The following is a 24,421-nucleotide window of genomic DNA, read 5'->3' as shown; positions in this document are numbered from 1 at the left end:
AAAACAGGGAAAATAACAGAAGTAGAAAAAAACCATATTCAGTGTTGCAAAATTATTGAATTCGAACTCGTCAACCGTTACAATTTGACATGAAATAATTTTAAAAAGTTATACAGTAGAATCGGGTTATAACGACTCCGCTTGGGACTAACCAATCACTCACTGAACTTTAATCGTTATAACCGGATTCTACTGTATATTAAATACTTGACGAGAAAAAGGAAGACTGTGGCTGCGCCAAAGTTTCCTTGTGTGTGCCACTTTAAGATTTTTCTACATTTTGAAAAATTCCTTAATAATTTTACTTACCAAGTTTTATCATAGTTGCCTCTAATTCTGGTTCTTTCGACTTGACTTCTCACGCCGACCAAGAATATACATACATATATAAATTGGATTCTGCAAGGGTGTAGTGAAAATTGTTAGCCGATTTAACCGATCCACGGTCTTTTCTACAAAATTTGCATAACTTACCAAAAGGAAACAGAGTACATATATTTTAAATATAATCGTTGTACACACATTTCAAATTATTAGCATTCATAAACTTTGACGTTGCCAACTAAATACATTATGTAGATTTTAAGTATTGTTTCATATTAAATTCAGAAAACATTAAAATTGACATGTGCATTTATATATTTTCCAAATTATCTGTATTGCATTGAAAACATTAACTTATTTACAGAAGTTTAGAATTTCATAGAATGAATTCTTAACAATCGCTTTTGACTCTTGTGAGTACTTGCTGCTTGAATCGACATCGCCTCGGTGGCGCAGTTGGCAGCGCGTAAGTCTCATAATCTTAAGGTCGTGAGTTCGAGCCTCACCCGGGGCATGTACATTTTTTTTTTGCTGTTTCTATATTTTTTTTTTGTCAACATTAAAAAAAAACAGTAATAAAAAAAAAACGTTTAAATTTTACTTTGACTATTCGTGCACGAAACAACTAAAACAATTTTGGCTGCATAGAGATCATTTCTTGCTGTTAGATCTTTCGTCGTTCCCTCTCACTTGCACCCTCATAAGCAAATGGCACAGGACATTTGTAATTAACTTATTGTTAAAAGAAGCAGAGAGTGCCAAGGCTTTTATATTTAGTTTAGGGGGTAAAAATACCTAGGTAGTTCACCGCCTTTTCCACTATTGGCGATTAACATCTTACTTTAGGACTAGAAATAATTCAATGCTTGGCAGAAATAATAAAAGTAAATTATTTTATTCGGGCACGGACAAAAAAAATGTTTTCATAACTACATATTAGTCCCGCTTGTGCTTGCTGGTCGCCTTCGGTTCCTCGACCTTAATTTCGAAACTAAAGTCAGCAATTTGCTGCTCCCCCTGTTCGGAGCCATTTAGTGTGCCAGCGCCAAGTCGAGATCTTTTGGACCTATGCTCTCTCCCGGAGTGATCGCAACCACAATAGGTTTGCTGACCACCGCCACAGGTTGTGACAGGCTGCGGAACATAGTCGGCACCCGTGCACACAGGACAACTTTAACGGGAATATAGGATGTATTAGAAAAACCATTTGTTCATTCTATAGATCACTTATGTATGTACTTACCCACGTTCGAGAACAACTACAGCAATTGCTGGAGGACCAGGAGGATAAATTATCCTGTATAAGCACATCAGACGATGAGCGACAAACAGAATGGGCAGGAATAGGATGGTGCATAGTAAGATACCAAACCAGAAGCCATTCTGCAAAAGGCGATTGGAATGACGACCTTTGAAATGAAAGGAGAAAGGTCAACCAACTCAATGCTCACCAAGGGATCGACCAAACGATGACAAATTAAATCCACTCCAGTATAATAGATGTAAGCGAGTGGTGCACAACGTCCGACATTCTCATTGGATTCACGTATCACCATATCGACATGATACTTAACGTGATTCCTTATGGAATCGGTTAGATTTTCAGCAAGATCGTTTATAAAATGCCGGCCGCGATCTTTAATAAATTGCTCTGAGCGTAATACAGAATCGACAAGTTTCTCAATAGAAGCCCCAAAAGGCTGATTCTCATACAATATCAACTCATCGATTTTCGCCAGTTTCTCTTTTATCTTATCAATAATGTTCGTTAGCGGACCGACAAACGTATTGGCATAGGCTTTCGCATTAACCTCATCATTGCGAAACGAGTAAGTGCCTTGTGCCAGGGAGTCTCCATATATCTCGTTACCCATTGCAGCAAAGTCCTCGCCGAGGCTTGCCAAACTGATCGGTGTAAATTTCGTGCACAAATTGGTCACGTATAGTTTGCTATGGTAATCAGCCATATCTCCCTGTCGTGACAAATTCAGTACAGCCTTCTCCTCTTCCGTGAATATAAGAATTTTTATACCCAACTTGATCAAGGGACCCGTATCGTTTTTATCGGAAACCAAATGTATTTTGGTCAACTCTTTAACATTGTACAGATTATTCTCAAGCAGCATACCAAAGATCGACTGATTCGCACTACAGGCATTTATGGCACTCGACAGTCGCATGGGTGGCAATTCCAATTCATCGGCCTGTCCATCAGCATCGCCGCGGATCTTAGTCTTTTTCGCCATGTAACGATTGAGATCAATGGTCGAATCGAATTGCCGGAATAGGGCATTCCTTTTCTGATCCCTGAGCGGAGCACAAGCACCTTCGTATGTTATGGTCCCGATCACAAAGTAAAATAATCCCACCAGCATTATAAATGAGAACACACAGAATATGAGCATTATGCCGCTGCAACGATATATAGAACTCATTAATGGCTGTGACCTAAGAGACTTTCTTAGGGAACTCACACAAGCAATAATAATCCACCAGTGGCCCTGCTGCACCCAGATGAACCCGTTTTGGCTCCACAGCAGCCGCATATTAAGCCTGCAATGAGGACACAGATGATCTAAAATGTTTGACGGTTAAAGCATACCAATCGACACAATGGGATATGAGATGAATTTGTCATGTTCTTTACCAATAGTATTAATAGAAGGATTATTATCGAAACTATTGTCCGTTGAGTGCCAAACAGTTGGTAGACATCGTCAAACGATTGGGTCGAATGTAATGTATTCAAATAAACATCACTGGTCACAGCATCTATAAGGTTTCGGATCATGGTTGATGTATCGATGAAAGTCTCCTTTCCAGTTTCGATGCTTCGTTTTAATTTCGGTGTGATTTCATTTAAAGACTTTTTGATCTTTTCACCTATCGCCTGTAAACGTACAATGCCCTGTCTTGGTATTGTGGCAGCCCGAAGTTCAATTATTGCTTCCATAGCCTCGACATAAACGGTCGTATTCGGTATCTAGAAAGCAAATGGGTGAAACGTGATCTTTGAGAGACTTCTGCTTCTTATGGTACATACAATATCTAGATGAAGACATTTCGAGGTATCTAGAAACTCGACGGATTTGGTTGACAATAATCTATAACATTTATCCAAGCCACAGAGACTATGCGTTCCAAAGTTAATATCACGCTTCAGTCCTCGTAGGGCTATCCAAAGAACGCCAGACTAAAATATATTAATTGGAAACTGAATGGAATGAGAAGCAATTATACCATCACGTAGTTGTGATCCATAGAAACGCATCTCCTTCTCCAATATGTCCACCTGACGCATCAGAACCAACGCCTCTGGCATATTGTTGTATATTCTCTCCAATTCATCCAATGCACTACCCTCGGAGACATCTGCCAAATCGAGAAATATATGCTTGTCGGCATCTAAGTGAAATGGGAAAATTTAACTTAATCGATGGAAACATTGCAACAATGTCGGTGACAAATCTACAAACTGTTCAAATCATCAATAACATGCGTGGCAAGCTCATCATAGTTGTAGACAAACAGATGGTAGACATGATCCGAAATATCCCTCAAGAAGGCGCATGTGTCCACGCTGCCGCGACGTATGGTGTTGGCTGTATCATGGAATCCTCGATCGATGAGCTTATTGCTTAGAAAGGCAATGATGAGACCAAAGCTATATCATAGTGGGTAGGTTAGAATTCACTATGTGCCTTGTGATTTGACCCATCTCAGACTTACATTAGACCCAGAATGAGAAGAAATAGACAGATGCCGCAGCAGCAATGACGACAACTATTTTTCTTCGCATCACACGGTGGGCATCCCTGGCGACATCTGCGACAGCAACAGAAGCAGCAATAGAAGACACTAGGAACAGAATGGGGGAAGATATCTATCATCATCCGTCCCACCAATAAGTTGAGATTGGGCTTACCCAACAAACGGCATGAGAATGATGAAAAACAGGAAAAGAAAGATCCACAATAATAAAAATCGATATTCGGTCAAAAGATCCGCCCAATCATTCTGCTCCACCTTCGGGCCAAGAGCCAAGGTATCCTGATGCTTAACCACAATGTATCCTGGGGCCATAAAGCAAGCAAACTCAACTCAAGACTCTCTCTAGAAACGATTTCGAAAACCATAACTCACCTGGAGGCAGCGCTGCATCATCAGGGAACATTGTATCGAATATCAAGTGGGTAAGATTATATATAGATCCCATGAAAGTTGCATTTCTTGTACGATCCTGAGTATAGCTCAGTGACGAACTATAAACCGTATAGTTCGTTGGTAGCCAATGCAATTGACCCAATTGCTCATGGGTTGTGCCATGTCCCGTATAGCCCTCTCGCCATGCCCCACCCATGCTGCGTTCAAATGAAGCAGCCAATGCCAAACTGAACAATGCCATATGGAAGCCACATTGCATTAAATTGGCGAGCTTTCGTTTACGCTTTCTTAAGAACTTCCGTTTCCTGCTACCCTTTGAGTTGGTCATGGCTGAAGATTTACATGGGCATCATATGCGTTGTTATCCAGTCCCAAATCTCATTTCATGTCGGAAACTTACCAGCAAAATCCGCAAAAGATGATGACAAGGAATTTAGGGTAACACTGTGGCATTAAATGTCTTTCTAGTTGGCCTTCCACTCATATGTAAAGTGTATGGAATATATGTCTATGTACATTTGTATGTATGTGGATGTTTTTTTTTTTTTTCGTTGCTAATTATTTTCATTTTGGAGCAAACAACAAATCGACAGTTAAATCAAAACAAGCCTTAGCTTTAGGGACCACTTGGCGCAAGGGCAGGAGAAAGCCCCCTCAAAGATCATGCCAAACCTCTGTTTCCTGTCCTAAGCAGAAATCGATGAACGCCTCCAGCTATAGTAGTCCTTTCTACAATTGACAGTCCTTGATAAAATGATACTCAGAAGAAAGGATCAAAGAACTCGTATATTAGGAATAAATGCTATCAATTGAGGCATCAGTAAGGAATTCAATATTTAAACTTATAAACATTTAACACACATGATCAATTATGATTACTTTCTTCTTAAAAGAAAAAAAAAAAACACACACAACCCATTTAATAACAATAATTATACAAAAATGATAACAGACTAATGTGGGACAAGGACAACAGAAATGATACACTAGACTACATAATACGCAACCCGAAAGGATAATGGGAACAGTCTCAACTGGACTTTTTCTGTTTCTTGTGCTGCTGCTTCTCATCCCACCACTGGGCATACCATTTGGCACTTCGATCCGCACTCGCGTCCGCATCGTAAAGGGGCATATAGTCCATGTGGATCGAAGCTCTCAGACGATTGTACATTAGCATTGAAGAAGTGTACGAGGCGATTGCTCGCGGGGAGTAGGCCAAGCGATATTTGGTGTAAGGGAATGCCGCACGCACCACAAACTCCAAGAGAAATGCGAGGAAATAGAAAAGAAAGTGGGGCAGGTACCACCAACTGGTTTTCACTTTGACCCGTTCGCCCAGCAATGCCATTTTTTGTATGAAACGCGACACATCATTGATGCCAGTGTCGTCGGTGACGAAAATGGGCAAAGCGTTGACGGCTTTCCCGGAGGTTTTCAGGGCCTTGTAGGCACAGAGATGGCCCCAGGCCACGTTTCCCGCGTAGACCAGCTGCTGCTTGCCACCAACTCCAGCAATCCGAGGGAAAACCCATCCGCGATTTGACAAATACTCAAAGACTTTGGTGATGAAATGTGAATCACATTCACCATAGGTCAATGGAGCCCTTATCGCTGTGGTGGCCAGATAATCTGCAAGATGTCAGAATTAGAGAGTGCTTCCTGAGAGGAAGGGAAATCTTTCAGCTTTACCCAATTGATTCTGCAAGGGAGCACCATTAGAATTTAGGACAATATGTTCAGCTCTTAGTTTGCTTGAGGCGTAGCCAGCAATAAGAAATTGCCCATCTTGTTCCCAAAGATTTGTGGTAGACGTCTCCAGTGAGGGGGTATCCGTCTTTGATTCCGTGGAATTGATAACAGCCGAAAAAGTGCTGCGTCCCTTGAAGGGCACAAAGCACACGGACGTGCAGCTGGTGTAGACCAAGCGTTTCACATTGTTCCTTATGCACAGATCGACCACGGTGCGTGTGCCTTGAAGAAGAAAACGACATTAATTATGGCTTCGATAGAAGGTCAGTGACTATTACCATTAATATTAACTCGCTCCAGTTGCTCGTAGTTCGGAGGATATTCGATTTTCACCCATGCCGCACAATGAAACACCCCATCCACCCCCTTGAAGATCCCATTAAGAGTCTCGCTCTCATTCCCCTCGGTAATATCGGCCACAAATGTCTTCAATATTGACGGCGTTTCCAAGTGGCCAATGTTGTTTTTGTAGGGCACAATGTCTAAGGATCGTATCTCCTTAATGTTGAGCTCCTTGCGATTATCCAGCAATTGCTTAATGATATGTTGACCCAAAAATCCACTGCCGCCGGTGACTAGCACCACATCGCCACTATCCGGATTGCTGTTGCTGCTACTCATTACGTCGAATATTCAGAGTGGACTGAAACTAAATAAACAAGTGCAGGTTAATTTTTAAAACAGTTAACCATAAATGGACAAAGCTAAACTAGAAAACAAGAAATAGTTTTTCGTTTCTTCTTTTAACGACATGCCATGATGATATGGCAAGACTGTCGCAAGAAGCAACATAAAACTAGCTCATGCTCATCACGATGAACTGGCCAGACCTTCGTCTGGGGTCAGTAAGCTAGTTTTGGAATGACATGGCAGAAAGTTTGGCTCAATGTATGTGTATCCAAACTGCCTAACCTGGCTTACGTGACGCTCTATTATGATAATGGGAAGGCGATGCCTAAGATAAAATAAGATCTTTTGTCTCTCAGCTGTCGCGTTTCAGTTTCAGTCTTGTGAATGAGAAGAATCCGTCTTGAAACTTAAGATTTTCTCATCCAACTATTGGTGACTTCAATTACCCCACAAAGACTGCGAATGGAATCAGTGCAATAACTGCCTTGTTGTTGTTGTCGCGTACGAAATTGATTTGTTTTGAATTAAATTAATTGTAATTGATGGTTTGCCTTTAAGGGTTTTTGAAACCAGTTTAGCCCTAAATCAATTTAAAGTTACATACTATATGGCCTAGTATAATTTAATAATTGAAATCCATTAAATGCAATTTCCTTTTAGCACTTCGCTTAAGATTTTGGCAATCAACACAGACACACACACACGTAAAAAAAAAAAAAAAAAAGAATTACCAGAATAGACAAAAAGATAATAGTCGATTGTATTTTGGTTTCGTTCAAAGCTCACATTTGGCTTTGGCATCGACATCGGCTTCCTCTTTATGTGTTACTTGGCCACGGTCAACAAATTTATCACTTCACCTCGCTGAAACCGCTCATAAAGATATCAAAAAGAAACCACAAAACGCAGCAGCCGCAGCAGCAGCTCTGCTAATATTTTCGACGTTGGAGCTACGATTACAAAACACAAAAGCAACTAACAGTAACAATAACAAACTAGCATCAAAATAATTGCTAACAAAAAAAAAAAAAAAACTGGTTTCCGCGTCTATTTCGACATCTCTGCGCGGCGTTTCACTCCATGGAGACAACTTGGACATCATGTTGCTGACATTTTCCTGTTGCAGTTAGTTGCCAATTTCCTATTCCATACAAAAGAAGTGCACTCACCTGTTTGTCAAGTGTGTCAAAGGGTGACAAAAAAAAAAAAAACGAAAAAACTATGCGCAAAGAAGACGGACAACCAGCCGATCTAACGGTCGACGAGAAATTGATCAAAACAGAGAAGCAACAAAAAATGATAGCATAGCCTTAGGGTGCTTTTTTGGGCCCACTATTTTGTAATGTGTTAGCCAGTATTAGACCAAATGTTACCAGTATTACCGATGGTAAGATCGATTACTTATATCGATAATTTACAAATTCAAATATTTTAAAAGTTTTCAATTCAATATTTTATTTCAACAACAATCAAATGAAATGAATGTGGATTATTAAATATGCTTAAGTGTTTTAATCATAAATAGTTTGTTTTGTCTTTATCAAATTACCAATATAATCAATAAGTACACGGGTAATTGTTTTCGTTGCATCATCTTCATTTTTCTCTCTCTCTCTCGTTTCTCTCTGCGAATCATCAATTTTTTGTTTTTTTTTAATGCTTTTTTGTTTTGTTTGTTTTTAAGTAGATTTCACTAGTTAGTGTAAAGTAAATGAAGAAGTAAAAGGCCGTTGATACAAATGACTTTGGATAAGATTGTTTTTTTTTTTAGGATTAGGCTTTGATCTTAAACATTAACAACACATTTATAGAATATAAATATAGTACGAATACAAAATGGTGTTTCATTTTCAATTCTTTTCTTTGTTTTTTGCTTTTTCGCTAGTACAATTAAAAATTCTGTCCACATTTTGGTTTTGGTTTATTACAATCAACATTTTGCTTGAAATGTAAATGTAAATATATGTATATACATGTATTTGTATATATATATCTATATCTATGCAATGCGGGTTGTATATAGTATAACTCTCTGTGTTAAGTACTGACACACAATTGCATCATAGATGCCATTAGATTTAGATCAGAATTTCTATTTCTTTAGCTTTTCATTTCTCTTTTTGTTTTGCATAAATAATAATAGTTACATACATACAGATAATTTAATAATATTACAACATATAAACTATAATTATCTAGCAATTTCATTAAGTTTTGCATTAAGATGCATAATTGGAGTGACGTGAAGCGAACAAATGGGTAGGAGGAATAACCAAAACGAAAATATCAGTAAAAAAAAAAAAAACACAAATATATAAAACCTAAAAGGAATAACCGGCGGAATACACTCAAAAAATTCTATGAACATTGTGAATGTTGATTGATTGTTTTAAAACTAAATTTAGTTGTAAATACGCTTTGTATGTATATATAATATATATATGTATGTATATATATATATATATATGTACATATTTATGTGTGTTTTTATGTTTGTGTATGTAAGTTTATCGGTTATAGCAACGTGTGTGTTTTAACTACTTGATTTTTGTTTTCACTATTATAAGTACAATTTCATTATTAACTATTATTGTTGTTATTGTTTTCTGTCGCCCATTTTTTTTGTTTTTGGATTATTATGTAAGATAATCAACTTCTTCTCTGTTTCAGTAGGATAATGCCGAGGGAGAACGCGAACCAACTGTAAAATCTTTATATACCGAAAACACAGATATCTAGAAGGGAGAGAACAAGAAGACAAGAATTGAAAACATTTCACAAATAATTCATAATTGCTTGTGCGTCACAGTGAGGAGCTGCAGCTCGTTCATCGTTCATTTTGGCCATTGGCATTTGGCCAATAACTAAATACAACATTATTTTTTCCCCTTTTTTTTTAGTTTAGTTGGTTTTTTTTTTTTTTTTTTTTTAATTGGCAACCGAATGCCCCTACTTGTGGTGGGTGTCTCTAAATTGGGACCAGACCATACACACATCTGGCAACAGTTCCACCTCCTTTCATTCCCATTTCAAGAGCAAGCCTATATTCATTCATCTTCAAGAGGAGAACTTTCAATACTCTTACAACGAATAGAGTTAGGAAGTAAAGGTGCCAATTGGACTGAATTTTTCGTAGAACCTTAAAATCTCATATCTAGGACTATTAGAATATGTGCGAATGCCTTTTGCTGCCAAGTATATAACAATATATACCGAAACACGATGTAGTCATTCATGGTACCTTTTGATGGGGTATTGATCTGAAATGGTTACATCTTACATTGGCGCGCTATCTTACCTTGTCTTTTAATTGCTGGCAGAGCTTTTGGCCGTTCATTAGCAACAGTAAAACATCGTTTAACCATTGCACCGATGCCTCTGCCTGGCGTGAATCGAAGCGCATTGTTCCTTGATTATTTAACAGCTGATAGACGGCTATAATAAGTTTATGGCTTTGCAAGTAGAAACTAACAGCCAAATCTTCTGGTAAATTAGGCACCAACGATTTCATGTTACGTCCCTTAATCAGCTCGTCGATGGGCTTTTTCTTTGGTACCAAAAGACTTGTACGTCCACGCTGCAAGGCATCCAGAATATTGCCTATCACATGCAACACTTCATCGGAGGTTCTACAGAGAGCAAATACACACACAAACATACAATATATATATTCATATAAAAAGTACTTGAGCTGACTCACTTGAAGTGATAAGAGTCATCCACATCATCAATGTGGTTGATGGCTGTTTGTAGATGATTGGCAGCATCCTGGACCTGCTGCAACTTCCATGGTGAGTCGTGGGTAATTGAGGTACGTTGCGTTTGGCTGGGAGCTTTGCACAGCTTAAAGCTAATATCCTGCAAGTGGAGGACCATTTATGTCATTAGTTCGTGCAATATGGACCAAAGTAAAGCGCTTTTACATACATGTATGTATGTATGTACTTACCGCCTGTGTTATGGCATCGCCTGTCAGAGTTAACACCGCCTTCAGCTGATCGGGCGACACGCTGAGTATAAACTTTTCAGTCTTCTTTCCCTCATTTTCATAGAGCGGCACGGGAAATCGATGGGCGCACTCCTAGCACATTGAAATGCGTAGGTGAATGGAGGGCATCATGGGGGTGTAGATGTGGGTGTGGGTTTTGGGTCAGGTGTACAAATAGATTAGTTATCTCTCAGTCTCTGTGTTGTTGTATTTGACTTTACTTACCACCAGAATGGTTCGCAATTGTTTTAATATCGCATGTACTTCTTGCCTCAGCACCCATTCAAATTCAATTTGCTGCGTTAATGTTTGCATATATATGTACATGGTGTGCGTGTATGTGTGTGTGAGTTTTTGTTGTGGTGCCGTGTGTGAGTGTGTGTTTTGCGATAGCGCCCCGCCACCACCAAACAAAGGCAAAGGCACGTTTCGTTTTGTTTCGTGTACAAATCAATAATAAAATCAGCAATACACACCACCCGCCCCCCCAGCCATTCATCCATCAGCAGCAGCAGCAACATTCAGTTCATAAGTGGAAGAAACAAGGAAGAAAAAAGCGAACGCAACACAATCAATAATCAATTAAGAATACATTTTCATTTGCTGCTTCTGCTGTTATTATTACTTTTTTTGTCTTCTGTTTTTTTTTTTCGTCTTTTTTTGAAGTAACGGTAACGGTAGCAGTAGCAATAACAACAACAACAATAACAGTTTTACACACATACCAAGTTGAGCGCTTCCTCCCGCTCTGTATCCACCAGCATTTTCATGGTTGTCTTTGTCTTCTTGCGCGCTGTTATGTACCTGCGTTTGGTTGTCGTCTTCTCGCCAGCAGCTCCCACAGATGCCGTTGCGGATGCGGAAGCAGGAAAAGGATTAGCAGCCGCAGACGAAATGCCACCAATTTGTATTTGGAGCGCTGTAAATTTTTTGTTATTTTTTTGTTGTTGTTGGTTTTAGATGCAGTGTTGCCAGTACTGTGCCATTCAAAACCAGTGTTGCCAGATCAAACAAAATCAACGTTTTCGACCAGCTTCGACCTTTGTACGCGGTTTCGGCCTTTTGAAGCTTTCTAGATATTGCACTGCTGGCGCCACTGAGAATTGCAATGGCAAACAATTGAAGTCCTAAGGTCTGAGCCGGAAGTGCTAAGGTCTAAGTCTAAGGAAGTCTTAAGGTATGAGCCGGAAGTCCTAGGGACTGAATCATTTCATTTTGGCTGACCGAAATTGGCTGGACAAATTGCGTGCGGATAGTTTCATACGAGGTTTGACTTTTTGAAGCATTTCAGCACTTGTGCTAAGTCTTTGCAATCAATAAATAAAAAACAATGCATATCAAATTGGAAAGTGAAACATGCAAAGGAACAAAGATGGAGCTGCTGGTGGAGCTACAAATGATCAGGAACAGCAATTAAAATGCTTGATCGATGCCAACTGGCACTGATTTTTTAGAATTTTTGAAACTTTCTTGTCATGTTAACGAAATGATAGCCAAGGCAGATGTGGGCAAATCACACACAAGAGAGCTAATACCACCCATGGAGGGAGCCGTAGGCGATGGAAATCAGGTCAAGCGTCAGACAACGGAAACATAAAGACTGTTTGGGCAATTTAAACTATTTGCTCTAACTTACGCTTACAATTTGGCGGGGGCGTGGTGAGCTCATTATTCTCAGGCACACTATTAAGCTGATAGCGATAGCCATGATTGCCGCCACCAGCTCCAATGCTCCTCTGGCGATGTAGTGGCTGGAATGACCAATTGTTGGTTGCTGTTGGGCTGCAAAGAAATCGAATATTGAAGGGAAAAACACCCAAGTGTGTAGTGTTAGTTATTTCAATTATTTTGCTATTTGTTTGCTTTAACTTTAACAACTGACGGCATTTGTATGTGATGGTGCTGCTGGTGTTGTTTGCCTTATCATAACTGTTTGAATTTGATTTTGGCTTGATTTGATTCCATTTCAAGTGTTAATTGCCACCAAGAAAAAAAAAACGAAAAAAAAAAAAACGTCATGACTCAGCCAGATGTTGACTTCTCGACGTTTTGTTTTGGATTATTGCAGAATTTACCCGTTAAGCTTGAATTGCATTGAGCTTGGGTTTTTTGTTCTCTCTGCGTGCGTGTGTGTGTGTGTCAGTATCAGTGTCAGTGTCAGTGTGTATGGGGTTCCCATTTCCCATTGGATCAGCAAATTGATCTTGGCCAACAGCCACTAGCCAAAAGAGCTTATCAAGCAGCTAACTTACACAGTGACAGGGAAAAACACACACAGATATAGCCACTTGTTGAATCAAAAGAGGGTGGTAGAAAGAGTGTGAGCGAGAGAGGGGGATAGGGACATTGAAATTGACAAGTTTACAACAACCACAACACAGTTAAATGTTTATCAAGTTCTTTGTATAATTTGTGTTTTTGTATGTATGAATTTTTGATAAGCCAATGCCAAGAAATTAAATTGAAATGAAAATACCAGTAAATGGAAATGGCATTTTAAAAAATTTATGCCATCATAAATTCTTTATAAACACTAAAACAGACGACGAGACGTCACGGTGCGTTTTCGGTTTCAGTTGTTTTCAGTTAACACTTTCTTAAGCTCCCACCACACACAAATGCCAAAATAAACAAATGGCATTTATAATCTATTATATAAATATAAATATATAATAAATTAAAGAAACACTTGATAAAAAAAAGAAAAAAAAACAAAAATAAAACACAAAACTTCTTAAGCACTTTTTTTTACCTTTGCTGCATATTTCTGCTCTTTTCTGGCTCTTATCACTTGGCCGACGCGTATCACGAGACAATGTCAAAGGCCTAAAACGCTTCTTTTTTTTAGCGAGTTAGGGGAAAATTTTATGTTTTTTTTTTTTTTTTTTTTATTTTTTTTGGTTTTGGTGTTTGGTTGGCCCGTTTTTTTCTTCTTTTTTTGTGGGTGTGTGAGCGCGCGTGTGTGTGTGTGAATGTGTGTTTTTGCTTGTGGGACGGTATAGGGTTGGATGGTTGAGGGGGGACAAAGGGAGCACCAGCATAAGCTAAAGCGTGCTCATAAGCCACAGCCAACCGACTGAAAAACTGAAGCGCCAAGCAAACGCCAACGACGACAACAATGCCACTGGCTCTGCCATTGCCTCTGTCTCTGCTAGCGTCGCTGCTCGCTGCTTCTAGTGCTGCCAGTGTCGCTGCTGCCACCTGCCTGCCGACTTCTCTAACCGCAAAAAAGCGAATTGGTCAATATCACTGGCTTACAAAATATTGGTTTCCATCAAGAGCAATTTCATTAACCACTCCCATTTGTTACACTTTACCCAGATCGTGAGGTTCTTTAGTTAAAAGTAAGAGTTTTCTACCAAAACACTTATCAATATAATAGTATCTATAATTTTTGGAAAGAGAAACTTGCTATTTGAGTACCTGGTTACATGTTAGGTAGTGTACCTGCTCGTCGAGGCCAACGTCGTCGTTGGCTTTTAGATTTTTAACTGTACATAGTTTAAAAACTTGTGCAAAGCTTTTCATGTTTCATGGGTTATTGTTTCTGTTCATGTCTCTTTTTTGGCTAACGGAAGTTTTCTTCAGTTGGTCCCCTCTTCAGTTGACAGCAGCATTTGAAATACCCTTTAACTGAAACAGAACGGGTAAAACTGGGTATATTCATTGCAGTTTGAATGCAGAATGCATATAACAACAATGTCATTTTCCCATATCAAAAAAACAGGCTTTATAAAGATCATCAAAATGAATTTTAACAACAGCTTCTGATATCTAATGTATAACTATGATAAAAACCCCTAAGCCATCAAATAAACTGGTTTATATACAATATTAGCGGCAACCTATAATACACATACATATGTATGTATGTTTACAATTTCCGGGTCAATCCGAGTTCTTGCCCACCAAAAATAGCCCAAAATCATGTAACACACATTTGATTGATCGCTCCTATTAGGCCATCCACTGTAGCTTCAAGCCACAAATATTTATGATTATATGCATGTACGCCCACGAACATATATTTATGATAATTTATAGTGTATTCTCCCCATGGGGAAGGCGTCAACACTATAATGAATCTGAGTTATATATCTGGCCTATGACGAATGACGAATGACGGGGTATAGGCCAAGTCGACGCCCAAAGCCCCATATAGAATATTTTTATTAATTTAATTACGTGGATTTGTTTTAGACAAAAGACGAAACACATGTGTAAATATTATTAAGCAAATGTGTGTGTGTGTGTAACAGGTGTGCATATAACTCTATCTTCGTCTCTCTATCTCTATCTCTCTTCAACGTAGACGCATTGCGTTTACTTACTTAATGGTCATTTTCTAAACAATTACTTTTAAATAGTATAATCAAATTACGAAAGGGTCTTAAATCATTGAAAATTTTGCACAGTTGGCAACAGAGAAGAAATATCGAGCGATCATCGATCATTGCGATTTGTCGTAATTGAAACCCCAAGCTGAAGCTAATCAATTCGTCGTACTGTAAGTTTATGATATTGTGAAGATGTTCCTCCTCCTGCCGCTCCCCCCCACAGACACAGACACACTTATAGGTATTATGACCATCAGCTGATCATCAAATGATTACACAGAAGGTACTCCATAACGAATCGGAGAACGTTGAATGTTTACCTAATATTCAGACATTCGCTGGAAAAAGAAATCAATTTGGATTCCAATGAAGTACATTCGAGAAGCATTCGTTGCCAATTCAGCTGCTATCTAAATTCAATATAATAAATTGGTGATTGGGCATTATCGCAAAACATGTCTTATCCAATTTGGCCAATTCGTTAATTAATAATGAGGTTACATTCCTCAAAACTGAATGAATGAATATTAAGAAAAATAATAACATTCTCTAAACTTAGAGGCTTATGACACGATGATGCTATAGACAGTCAATTAATCACTTGATCGATTATGTTTCAGTTAATAATTATAATGAAAGTAACTTTTATTGCTAGAAATTGGACATTTAGAATACCTGGGAAGGTGTTTAATTAGTTCCTAAACTTGCCGCCTGAACTGGTTGTAGAAGCACTCGCCGATGAAGATGATGCTGATGACGATGACGACGACGATGTTGAAGAGGATGGACCTGCCCCGGCATTGTTTAACAGAGCTGTCAATGTGGCATGCGATGAACTCAATGTGGAACTGGACACCAGTTTGGCTTTGAGCGGGGAAACGGTAGAGTTGCTGCTGCTACCAACAACTTGTCCCTGAAGACAGGGTGTGGGTGAGGCAGCTGGCATAAGTTGATCCTTCATGGCAACTTCCTCCGATGGCGTTGGTGTCGTCGTTGTCTGCTGCTGTTGCTGTTGAGTTGCCACTCCTTGAAGCAAGGCATTTCTTAGGTGACTGTTATTAGACCCTGCAGTCGATTGCTGTTGTTGTTGCTGCTGCTGTTGATTGTTGGCCATGATATACGAATTTGTGATCAAGCCGCGACTCTTGATATTTAAATCAACAAAAAATAACTTCATTTTGTGTATCATCGCCTCGGTGACACTAAAAGTCAGCATCATGCTCAGATCTATATTAGTCTTATGGCGATAAAGATCATGCGACTGCTGCAAACGGCAAACTTCGTCGTAGATGAGAAACAAGAAACGAGAACTACGATTCTCAGACGATATAATGCCGCGCGATGCCAACCAATCCCGATCCTCTGCATCGGGCAGATAACGTATTAGTTCCGGATGTTTGCTGGCCAAACGCTCCTTTCCATCAGTGCCAAAACCAAATGCTAAATTTGCTTGAACATCCAAAACAAATTTGGTAGTTGTCGAAATTTGGGCCGTATTCCAAAAGATCTGACGACGCACAGGTGTAGGCAGCGTTCCGCCCACAATGGGTGTAACTAAAGACCTTTGAGTCGGCTGCTGTTGCGACTGTTGTTGCTGGAGGGGAAGAGATTGCCCCAAACTGTGTTGTTGTTGGTTTTGATGTTGCTGCTGTTGATGATGCTGTTGTTGCTGCTGCTGTTGTTGGGACAGCAATTGACTTTGTGCGGGCATCGGCTTTCCAGTGGCGTAACCCAGATTATTGGCAAACATTTTGCTGCCATTGTTGAAATCATTTTGCTTGGCCGGTCTTTTAAGACCTAAACGTTGTTGCTGCTGCTGCTGCTGTTGGTGCTGTTGTTGATGCTGTTGCTGCTGCTGCTGTTGTTGCTGTTGCTCTGTGGTACCTGGAATCAGACGTTGTTGCCGTATAAAATTTGTATACTGTGCTTTGGCATTTTCCAGCAGAGCGCATGATGACATTTTCCGAAGGGTTTCCTCATTCACAGTATGTTGACCCAAATTCTCCTTTATGTTTCCAAACGCAGGTCTGAAGTAATTCTGTACAATAAATATACATAGAAAAGAATAAATACAGAGTGTAAGCCATTAGTTTCGATCGATTTCATATTCGTCAAATTCCTCTTTTTCATCTCTCCATCTCGTAAAAACGTAAAAAAGAAACATAACTTGATTTGTCATGTTGCTAATAAAATGTAATAGAATAAATTTATACAATTTGAGGGGTTTCATATGGAAGTCAAAAAAAATAAGTAAGATTTAATGAATAACAAAATATATACAACATAATCCGAAACTTAAGCTCCGCAACTCTGGTCGATAGGTATTGATAACTGAATATGAAAAGATTGTTTTAAATAAAAATTGCAGTCACTCTTACATTCATGTAGCGCTTTATAATCTGATTGACTTCCGCATCAAACGATTGCTGTACACTAATCCTGAGCAATTCCAGAGCCCTCATCGCAGACTCGGCACTGCCACCGCTTTCAATGTTATGTGATCCACTCAATCGCTGTCGGATGCGCTGCAACATGGACTCGGCCATATCCGGAGTGGTTACATATTTCTATATCCAATACAAATACAAGTTATTCACAAATTAGGAAGGGAAACCGTATACTCAAAGAAAATGCTGCAATTCATACCAATGTCGTGGGGGGCTCTGCATCTGTTGAGTTGGATTCGCAGAGCAGAGATAACGAGAGTGAGGATGTATCATTGTTAGAGTCCGATTCGAGTGATTTGCGATGATCGATGGGTGAGGGACTGGCCACTCGTGTGTCCATTGAATGTGTGGTTTGATTCGAGCAATCTGAATCATCGGAAGAGGAATTTATTGACTGCTGCTGCAATCCCGAAGGTGAACGTTGTTGATTATCATTGAGATTTGATGAGGTTTGACTGCCACCGCCAGTGTCACTAAGGATTTTCCAACTGCGTTGAATAACCATTTTGGATATTTTTGAATAGTTTTTTCGTTTAGTTTTATGATTGTTTGATTTTCGTTTCTTTGTCCCTTTCAGTGAAATAATTAAAATAATTTAACTTTTCTGGTTGGCAGAAATCTGGGCTCAAAACTTGAGGCTAATACACTGGCCCAGGGTCTAGAAGTTAATGCGCAGACGCAGAAAAGTCACCACCAAACAATCAGCAACCCACAGCAGTGGCATGAGAAGGAGGCAGTGGAGGAGAAACTAAAGACGGTTCGCTGCAGTCCATATCCAGTTCGCCCAATTCCAAACGCCGCTGATGATTCAAAAGTTTCCTTAAGCTGGCATCTTCGTCACTTTCCCCTTCCACAGCATTCGCTGGTTCCTGGTCCATCTCTGTGGGTTTATTCGTCTTTTTCCCCCTTTGTGTTGGATTTTTCCTCTGCTCCTTTAGTTTTCTATCAAATTCGTCCATATAATCCAAAGCCCGATCGGGTAAATAGTCCTCGGGAGCCACATAATTGCCATTTACCGGCAATCCCAATAGATTGGGCAACATATAGGCAAACAACCAGCAGACTAAAGGTGTTGTTCCACATACATAACTTGCTTGCTTGTGATAGAAGAGGAAACCATCTAATTGTGGTTTGTTCTCCTCCCAAATGGGATATTTTTGCAGCACTTCCTCCACAGCAGATGCATCTTCAAAATCTAAGTGTTTTAGCAAGACAAAGGCTTTTTCATGGCCGTCCCTGCACTGACCAAGATCAACAGGATATTCCTCGAACCGAGCTCGCAGCCAATAGAAACGAAAGTTTGCCTCGCATTCCTGCAAATCTTGTTGACCAAAGGAAATAGCATCGAGTACGTAGAACGTGTCCATATCTTCTACATAAATACAGTCCAAAATAGTTGTACATTTGTGCTGCTGCCCATCGCCGGGTAGCATTGTTTGGATTTGCATTATTTGCCGGCCGCTTTTATTGTAAACTTTGGTCTTACCGTTGCTGGCAACCACAAGGTAACGTTTGCCAATGGGGCAAGGAACTAATAGCCAATCGCCAAGCTCCTCGGGTCTGTGACGCAGCCATTCGGATAATTGCGGTCTGTACTGGAGTCCATCTCTTGCCCGTCCCTTGTGATTGCCTCGTTGCTTTTGTTTGCTCTTCTTAGAAGATTGTACTGGCATCACCCGGTTCTCATCTTGTTCTTGCTGTCGTCTTAGTTTATGCTCCTTCAACAGCTCGAGTTGACGCTTTCTCTGCTGTTCACCAGAGTCCACGCTTCTTTTATACAACTCCTTAAAGTTTGAAGACATTTTGTCTAAAATATATATTTTTTTGTTTTGTGGGAAAACAGATGTCTGTTTTCGGCGCTCGAATGTTATCGATTCTTATCGATTGTTGTGAGGGTGGCAGTAGAATTGTATTGAAATGTGGGAGCTCAAATATGATGTAAAACTGTTAGTATACTATATATAGATTCCCGTTATGAAGTTTCTATACCTCTGTATGTGTTTTACATAAAATGCAATTGATCAGCGGTTTTTTGAGGATTTTGACACTAGCTAGAGAAAAACTCTAAAAATCACTATATTACGATCACAGCTGGTAAGCGCACAACAGCTGATTGCTACCGGCGTAAAATGAACAGAGCCTCGAGGATTTTTTGGCCTATGCTGGTCAAGCCAAAAGATGCAGTTATCAAGCAAACAGAGCAGTTATCCCGTAGTCAAAAGGTAAACCGAATGTTTTAGTGTAATATAATATAATATTCAACAACATTGCCATTCAAGCTTCTCACAGAATTGGGTCTGATCAAATCCGGCAGCAATGGCACTTATCAAATAATGCCTATAGCCCAACGATCCCTGGACAAATGCATTAATTTGGTGCAACAGAATATGTTTGAGGCCGGTGGTCAGAAGATCACCCTGCCCATACTAACATCGACGGCGTTGTGGAAAAAGAGTGGACGGTTAGAAGGAGACATATCCGAGTTCTATATGGTGCGAGATCGAAGTGGAAAGCAATTTCTTATGAGCCCAGTGAGTGCGTGGACCATTAGAGAATACTATTTGTTAAACGCTATTCATTTCAGACCCATGAGGAGGCCGTGACAGCCATGCTGGCTACAGCAGCTCCAATTTCATATCGTCAATTGCCTCTGCGTCTATATCAGATCGGACCCAAATTCAGGGATGAGCTAAAGTCTCGGTTTGGTATGATGCGGGCCAAAGAGTTTCTCATGAAAGACATGTACACATTCGATCTTAGCCAGGAAACAGCCAAAGAAACTTATGACATAATAACTAAAGCCTATAACAGATTCTTCCAGCAGCTTGAAGTTCCCTTTGTCAAGGGTAAGTTCGGCCTTGAAACAGCTATTTGAAGTTTGTTCTCATAATCTTTGTTGCAGTCAATGCTGAAACTGGTATCATGGGCGGCAGTTTGTCCCACGAATATCACTTTATATCATCAGTGGGCGAAGACACTCTTGTAAAGTGTGAATCCTGCGGATATGCCGGCAATGCTGAGGTCTTACACCAGTCCAGTAACTGTCCAAGTTGCCAGAAGGCAGATAATCTAAGCCGAGTCCATGGTGTGGAGGTGGCCCATACCTTTCTCTTGGGTGATAAGTATTCAAAACCATTGGGAGCCACGTTTCTAAATACTTCGGGTAAACCACAGAGCCTTATTATGGGCTGTTATGGTATAGGTGTAAGCCGTGTGCTAGCAGCTTCACTGGAAGTTCTATCTACGGACCAGGAACTACGCTGGCCCAAATTGCTGGCACCCTACGATGTCTGTGTGATAGGACCCAAACAGGGAAGCAAAGAGCAAACCTTAGCAGAACGTGTGGAATATAATCTGTTAGAACATTTGGGACATATTTGTGGTTCCGATGAAGTGCTCCACGATGATCGCAAAGACTTGACCATTGGGAAACGTTTACTTGATGGCAAGCGTCTGGGACACCCATTCATCATTGTAGCGGGAGCAAAATCTGTTTTAGCCGAAGATCCTAAACTGGAATTGCATTCAAGTGATGGTAACAAAATTGAATTGAATTTGAATGAAGCCCTCCAAATGGTCAACCAATATGTGAACCATAAGAAGGATTTAATTGACATCAGAAGAAGTACCAAAGAGGAGGAGCAAACAAATCGAAAACAAAAGGTTGGCCATACGCTTTAGCTTTACTATGAAATAAAGTTAACAATAACACAACATCTCCATCTGCATATTTCGTATAAACACCTGAACCGGCTAATGCTCAGCATAGTCTGGTTCTGGTATTTGTGGATAGATCTGTACTTGCAGCTGAGGTTTACGTGGTGGCGGTGGCGGTTTAGCTGTCATGCTAGTATATGACCAAGGCATCTGATTGCGCAGCTCTTCGCTAACCCTGGGATTGGCTGGTGGTGCTGTTGGATACATTTCGCTATAGCGATTATTCAAAGGTGAAGTCACGGCCAACTGTTGCACTGCAGGGGACGGAGCACGGGGCGTTGGTGGCTCTGATGGAGGATAGTTGAGACGATCCGGATGGGCTTCAGTGTGGCGATATGTGTTGATATCTGCCTGCTGCTGCTGTTGTTGGGGTGGGGGCAATACCATTACTGGCGATTGCAAAGTGGTACGATCCTGACGCGGGAACTGCTCGGCTGGTATAATGATAGGCAACGGCTTAGGACGGATTTGATCAGGATATTCCAACTGCACAGGCTCAGGCACAACAACGGCTTGGACAATGGGTTGTGGCTGCGGTGTCAACGGCTGGGGCTGGGCCTGGGGTTGAGGCGTTGGTTGGCGAGTGGGTGCCTGACTAGAGGTTGGAGCAGTTTTATTAGCTGCCGATTTCTCTGCCGTTTGTTTAGCCAAAATAGTCGACAATGACAAACAGAAGGCGCTGCCAAAAACATTGAGCAACCAAATCAATACCACTCGACAACTAAGACAGATCATCAGAATAGCCGGCGTGGAAAAATAGACACCAAAGGGTTCCAGAAAAGATCCAAATTGCGCATTGGTAAATGTAGCTCCTATGTACTCAAAGGCTTCCTCATAGGTCTAAAACAGAGCAGAATTATTCGTCGCACATCAAGAATAAACAACAACAGTTGCCTTACCAATGTGTGACTTAGGTCCAGACCATGATACACAGTCGCCACCACATCCACGATGCTGCCAGCGATCACTGACAAGAACCAGGGCCAGTAGATAACTCCCGAAATGACTTTAGTTGTAGCATTGCACAATGTGGCTATAATAGATAAGACATTCCGATTTCAGTTAATACCAAATACCATCTCTTCTTTTTTCGTAACTCAACTCACTTATTATTAGCAGTGATGTGACTAGCCATAAGCCACTGATCACAGCATAGGTTACGAAGAATATAAATTCACGATGCGTAATTTTATCCGATTTCTCCCAGTCCATGTTTAGGGTTTCAGTAAGGCCCTCAAACTCCACTACCGGATCACCACATGACTTGTCTGTAACCATATAAGATACGTTGGATATTGATTAGATCTCCTCCCCCTCTTCAAAACTTACCCGAAAAGTATATCAAATCTATTGCAAACTTAAAAGGCTCCTTGGCTATTTCCGATGGTTCTGTTGAGCACTTATGCAGGGTAATACCCCATATGGCCAGGCTTAAATAGATAGCACCTTGGGCCTGTGAATAGAAAATTGTTTACATGTCTCTAATTTGAAGGATTTAAGGCAAAAGCGCAAAGTTTTTAAAAAGTCAATTGGTTAAGTAAAAAATATAATAAAATTCCAACAGTTAGTCACATTTTAAATTAATTGAGAACGGAAACGATTAGATTAAAAGCGTTTTCACTTTTTTTTTCCCTCATTTGGGTATTTTCGTTAATTTAAAATAAATCCTAGTACATTAATTTAATGATCTTTAAAAAATCGAGAATACAAATTCAAATATAAGTTAGTAAAAAAAAAATTTACACAATTCGATTGGGGGAAAAACCTAGAAACTATACTGTACTATATATGTATATGTATATATAGATTCACATTCCACATGGACGTAATCTCAACTATAAATTAATCAGATATATTTTCATGTTGTTGTTGTTGTTGTTGGTGGTGGTGGCCAGAGATTAGAAATTGGTGGTTACTCACGAATATAACAACTGCCATAAATAGTATAAAGCATTTTGCAAATCCAACACTAACTCCAGCCATCTTGATGTGGCTTCTGTCCTGATCCTGATCCTGTTCTTGTTCTTGCTATTGCTGCTCAGTTCCTTAGTTTGATGTGTTGTGCAACCGATCAGTTGGCCAGCCAATTAACGTCTATTCGATAAGGGTCTCTCGGCTATATGTGTATGAAGAAATCGGAACTTATTTTTGAGTTCAATTCAACTGATGCATGGGTTATGATCAATAATATATGTATATATATTCTTATACAGAGGGTATATCTTATCAATTTAATGAGTTCTTGAAGTAACTACTCAATTCCATTTCCATGTTGGGTTTTTTATTTCGATTCGTATTATTATTATTTATTATTGTGATCATTAGAAGAATGAATCATGGGAGCGTGAGTTGTGCACTTGAAGGGAGACGGAAAGAAAAAAAGTTACTCCGTCACTTGATACGCAATGATGGCTATAAAAACAATCACAAAGACAACAACAATAGCGTTATCTCACCGTTTATAACAACAAAAAAAAAAACAAACTTTTGCCGATTTCAATTGTCTTTGAGAATATATATACATATGTATATATACACATGAAAATAATAATTGGGTGGCAAACGTTTTCACCGAATGCCTCCTTTGGACTGAGCAAGACCACGAGCAAATGGAGTCTCCCAAGCTGATTGAATGGCCATTGACTGCTCTTCTCTTGGTTGGCTGTAACGACGACTCTTTTTCGTTACCGATAAGATAAACCTAATGAAATTTTAAGCGAAACACTTGTTATCAAAGCACACATAATATACATACATATACACATTTATACAGATATATGTTATGCCTCACAGATTAAACAAAAAACCACCCTCCTCTAGAATGAGGAAACCACAAAGACTACTATTTAACCAACTCCGAAACAGCCAACTAGCCATTCATCTGATAGTCATGACTAGGCCAGGGGCAACTGGCAAATATTTTTCCTTTTGTAATATCCAAATGAATTGAAGTCAAGCAAAACATTGTACACATTGTCTGTTTTTATCAATGAGCTAACAAATATTTATCTTTATTATGATATTTTATGGCACACTTGTGGATGATTATTGCATAGAGAAAT

At 39.7% G+C, this 24,421-nt stretch overlaps 7 protein-coding genes and 1 non-coding gene across 12 annotated transcripts; 2 read left to right on the top strand and 6 right to left on the bottom strand.

The window, feature by feature from the left end:
* The first annotated feature begins 765 nt into the window (after positions 1–765).
* Positions 766–838, top strand: TRNAM-CAU (transfer RNA methionine (anticodon CAU)). Its single transcript has one exon. It is a non-coding gene; the product is annotated as a tRNA-Met (tRNA).
* Positions 839–1,200: 362 nt separating this feature from the next.
* On the bottom strand, positions 1,201–5,090 carry LOC137574109 (prominin-like protein). Of its 3 annotated transcripts, XM_068286228.1 has the most exons (12): positions 4,889–5,090; positions 4,468–4,818; positions 4,250–4,397; positions 4,054–4,182; positions 3,801–3,988; positions 3,565–3,729; positions 3,368–3,498; positions 2,972–3,307; positions 2,799–2,899; positions 1,776–2,736; positions 1,568–1,707; positions 1,201–1,495 (listed from the first exon to the last, which is right to left on the bottom strand). In XM_068286228.1, exons 2-12 carry the CDS (start codon positions 4,814–4,816, stop codon positions 1,261–1,263), a joined length of 2,883 nt encoding a protein of 960 aa, XP_068142329.1. In that variant the 5' UTR covers positions 4,817–4,818; positions 4,889–5,090; the 3' UTR covers positions 1,201–1,260. The 3 variants fall into 3 exon arrangements, 2 of the variants coding, with proteins under 2 accessions (XP_068142329.1, XP_068142330.1); XR_011031943.1 differs by lacking the exons at positions 1,201–1,495; positions 1,568–1,707 and having other exon boundaries at positions 2,711–2,736; positions 2,799–2,877; XM_068286229.1 differs by lacking the exons at positions 3,801–3,988; positions 4,054–4,182; positions 4,250–4,397; positions 4,468–4,818; positions 4,889–5,090 and having other exon boundaries at positions 3,368–3,517; positions 3,565–3,711.
* Positions 5,091–5,518: 428 nt separating this feature from the next.
* Positions 5,519–8,454, bottom strand: LOC137574348 (3 beta-hydroxysteroid dehydrogenase/Delta 5-->4-isomerase). 2 transcript variants are annotated; one of them, XM_068286643.1, is made up of 4 exons: positions 8,420–8,454; positions 6,519–6,889; positions 6,181–6,462; positions 5,519–6,120 (listed from the first exon to the last, which is right to left on the bottom strand). In XM_068286643.1, exons 2-4 carry the CDS (start codon positions 6,859–6,861, stop codon positions 5,519–5,521), a joined length of 1,227 nt encoding a protein of 408 aa, XP_068142744.1. In that variant the 5' UTR covers positions 6,862–6,889; positions 8,420–8,454. The 2 variants fall into 2 exon arrangements, with proteins under 2 accessions (XP_068142744.1, XP_068142743.1); XM_068286642.1 differs by lacking the exon at positions 8,420–8,454 and adding an exon at positions 8,040–8,127.
* On the bottom strand, positions 8,300–13,944 carry rogdi (rogdi atypical leucine zipper). 2 transcript variants are annotated; one of them, XM_068286644.1, is made up of 8 exons: positions 13,611–13,944; positions 12,495–12,640; positions 11,584–11,777; positions 11,084–11,155; positions 10,820–10,951; positions 10,571–10,728; positions 10,169–10,499; positions 8,300–9,605 (listed from the first exon to the last, which is right to left on the bottom strand). In XM_068286644.1, the coding sequence occupies exons 1-8, from the start codon at positions 13,619–13,621 to the stop codon at positions 9,537–9,539; spliced, it is 1,113 nt and encodes a 370-aa protein (XP_068142745.1). In that variant the 5' UTR covers positions 13,622–13,944; the 3' UTR covers positions 8,300–9,536. The 2 variants fall into 2 exon arrangements, with proteins under 2 accessions (XP_068142745.1, XP_068142746.1); XM_068286645.1 differs by having other exon boundaries at positions 12,501–12,640; positions 13,611–13,940.
* Positions 12,509–18,163, bottom strand: LOC137574345 (alpha-protein kinase 1). Its single transcript, XM_068286638.1, has 4 exons — positions 17,842–18,163; positions 17,574–17,762; positions 15,871–17,233; positions 12,509–12,640 (listed from the first exon to the last, which is right to left on the bottom strand). The coding sequence occupies exons 1-3, from the start codon at positions 18,145–18,147 to the stop codon at positions 15,887–15,889; spliced, it is 1,842 nt and encodes a 613-aa protein (XP_068142739.1). The 5' UTR covers positions 18,148–18,163; the 3' UTR covers positions 12,509–12,640; positions 15,871–15,886.
* On the bottom strand, positions 18,077–19,561 carry Snup (snurportin-1). The gene has a single exon (XM_068286646.1). The coding sequence runs from the start codon at positions 19,442–19,444 to the stop codon at positions 18,344–18,346; it is 1,101 nt and encodes a 366-aa protein (XP_068142747.1). The 5' UTR covers positions 19,445–19,561; the 3' UTR covers positions 18,077–18,343.
* A 41-nt stretch (positions 19,562–19,602) lies between these two features.
* Positions 19,603–21,356, top strand: ProRS-m (prolyl-tRNA synthetase 2-like protein, mitochondrial). Its single transcript, XM_068286640.1, has 4 exons — positions 19,603–19,864; positions 19,922–20,173; positions 20,227–20,488; positions 20,545–21,356. The coding sequence occupies exons 1-4, from the start codon at positions 19,772–19,774 to the stop codon at positions 21,321–21,323; spliced, it is 1,386 nt and encodes a 461-aa protein (XP_068142741.1). The 5' UTR covers positions 19,603–19,771; the 3' UTR covers positions 21,324–21,356.
* LOC137574347 (uncharacterized) lies at positions 21,307–23,957 on the bottom strand. Its single transcript, XM_068286641.1, has 6 exons — positions 23,816–23,957; positions 23,280–23,475; positions 22,689–22,812; positions 22,466–22,627; positions 22,259–22,392; positions 21,307–22,199 (listed from the first exon to the last, which is right to left on the bottom strand). Exons 2-6 carry the CDS (start codon positions 23,340–23,342, stop codon positions 21,396–21,398), a joined length of 1,287 nt encoding a protein of 428 aa, XP_068142742.1. The 5' UTR covers positions 23,343–23,475; positions 23,816–23,957; the 3' UTR covers positions 21,307–21,395.
* Positions 23,958–24,421: the final 464 nt, after the last annotated feature.

Source organism: Drosophila tropicalis, unplaced genomic scaffold (assembly GCF_018151085.1).
Source record: "Drosophila tropicalis isolate 14030-0801.00 unplaced genomic scaffold, ASM1815108v1 contig_443, whole genome shotgun sequence".
NCBI lineage: Eukaryota > Metazoa > Arthropoda > Insecta > Diptera > Drosophilidae > Drosophila > Drosophila tropicalis.
Note: the sequence above shows the minus strand (reverse complement) of the source record. Positions and strands in the feature narration are given on the sequence as shown.

Excerpts from the sequence above, each read along its gene's own strand:
- LOC137574109 (XM_068286228.1), bottom strand. The coding sequence starts at position 4,816 with ATGACCAACTCAAAGGGTAGCAGGAAACGGAAGTTCTTAAGAAAGCGT. Across the intron at positions 3,730-3,800 it reads TGTTATTGATGATTTGAACA|ATGCCGACAAGCATATATTT; the intron begins GTTTGTAGATTT and ends CATTTCACTTAG. Across the intron at positions 1,708-1,775 it reads ATCGTTTGGTCGATCCCTTG|AATGGCTTCTGGTTTGGTAT; the intron begins GTGAGCATTGAG and ends CGCCTTTTGCAG.
- LOC137574348 (XM_068286643.1), bottom strand. The coding sequence starts at position 6,861 with ATGAGTAGCAGCAACAGCAATCCGGATAGTGGCGATGTGGTGCTAGTC. Across the intron at positions 6,463-6,518 it reads GGAGCGAGTTAATATTAATG|GCACACGCACCGTGGTCGAT; the intron begins GTAATAGTCACT and ends TTCTTCTTCAAG. Across the intron at positions 6,121-6,180 it reads TCCCTTGCAGAATCAATTGG|ATTATCTGGCCACCACAGCG; the intron begins GTAAAGCTGAAA and ends GACATCTTGCAG.
- rogdi (XM_068286644.1), bottom strand. Across the intron at positions 11,778-12,494 it reads GCCCCCGCCAAATTGTAAGC|CGCTCCAAATACAAATTGGT; the intron begins GTAAGTTAGAGC and ends AAAAATTTACAG. Across the intron at positions 10,729-10,819 it reads GCGATGCCATAACACAGGCG|GATATTAGCTTTAAGCTGTG; the intron begins GTAAGTACATAC and ends CTCCACTTGCAG.
- LOC137574345 (XM_068286638.1), bottom strand. The coding sequence starts at position 18,147 with ATGGTTATTCAACGCAGTTGGAAAATCCTTAGTGACACTGGCGGTGGC. Across the intron at positions 17,763-17,841 it reads CAGAGCCCCCCACGACATTG|AAATATGTAACCACTCCGGA; the intron begins GTATGAATTGCA and ends TATTGGATATAG. Across the intron at positions 17,234-17,573 it reads TTATAAAGCGCTACATGAAT|AATTACTTCAGACCTGCGTT; the intron begins GTAAGAGTGACT and ends TTTATTGTACAG.
- Snup (XM_068286646.1), bottom strand. The coding sequence starts at position 19,444 with ATGTCTTCAAACTTTAAGGAGTTGTATAAAAGAAGCGTGGACTCTGGT.
- ProRS-m (XM_068286640.1), top strand. The coding sequence starts at position 19,772 with ATGAACAGAGCCTCGAGGATTTTTTGGCCTATGCTGGTCAAGCCAAAA. Across the intron at positions 19,865-19,921 it reads AGTTATCCCGTAGTCAAAAG|CTTCTCACAGAATTGGGTCT; the intron begins GTAAACCGAATG and ends TTGCCATTCAAG. Across the intron at positions 20,489-20,544 it reads TGAAGTTCCCTTTGTCAAGG|TCAATGCTGAAACTGGTATC; the intron begins GTAAGTTCGGCC and ends TCTTTGTTGCAG.
- LOC137574347 (XM_068286641.1), bottom strand. The coding sequence starts at position 23,342 with ATGGCTGGAGTTAGTGTTGGATTTGCAAAATGCTTTATACTATTTATG. Across the intron at positions 22,393-22,465 it reads CACATCACTGCTAATAATAA|CCACATTGTGCAATGCTACA; the intron begins GTGAGTTGAGTT and ends TATCTATTATAG. Across the intron at positions 22,200-22,258 it reads TGGACCTAAGTCACACATTG|ACCTATGAGGAAGCCTTTGA; the intron begins GTAAGGCAACTG and ends GCTCTGTTTTAG.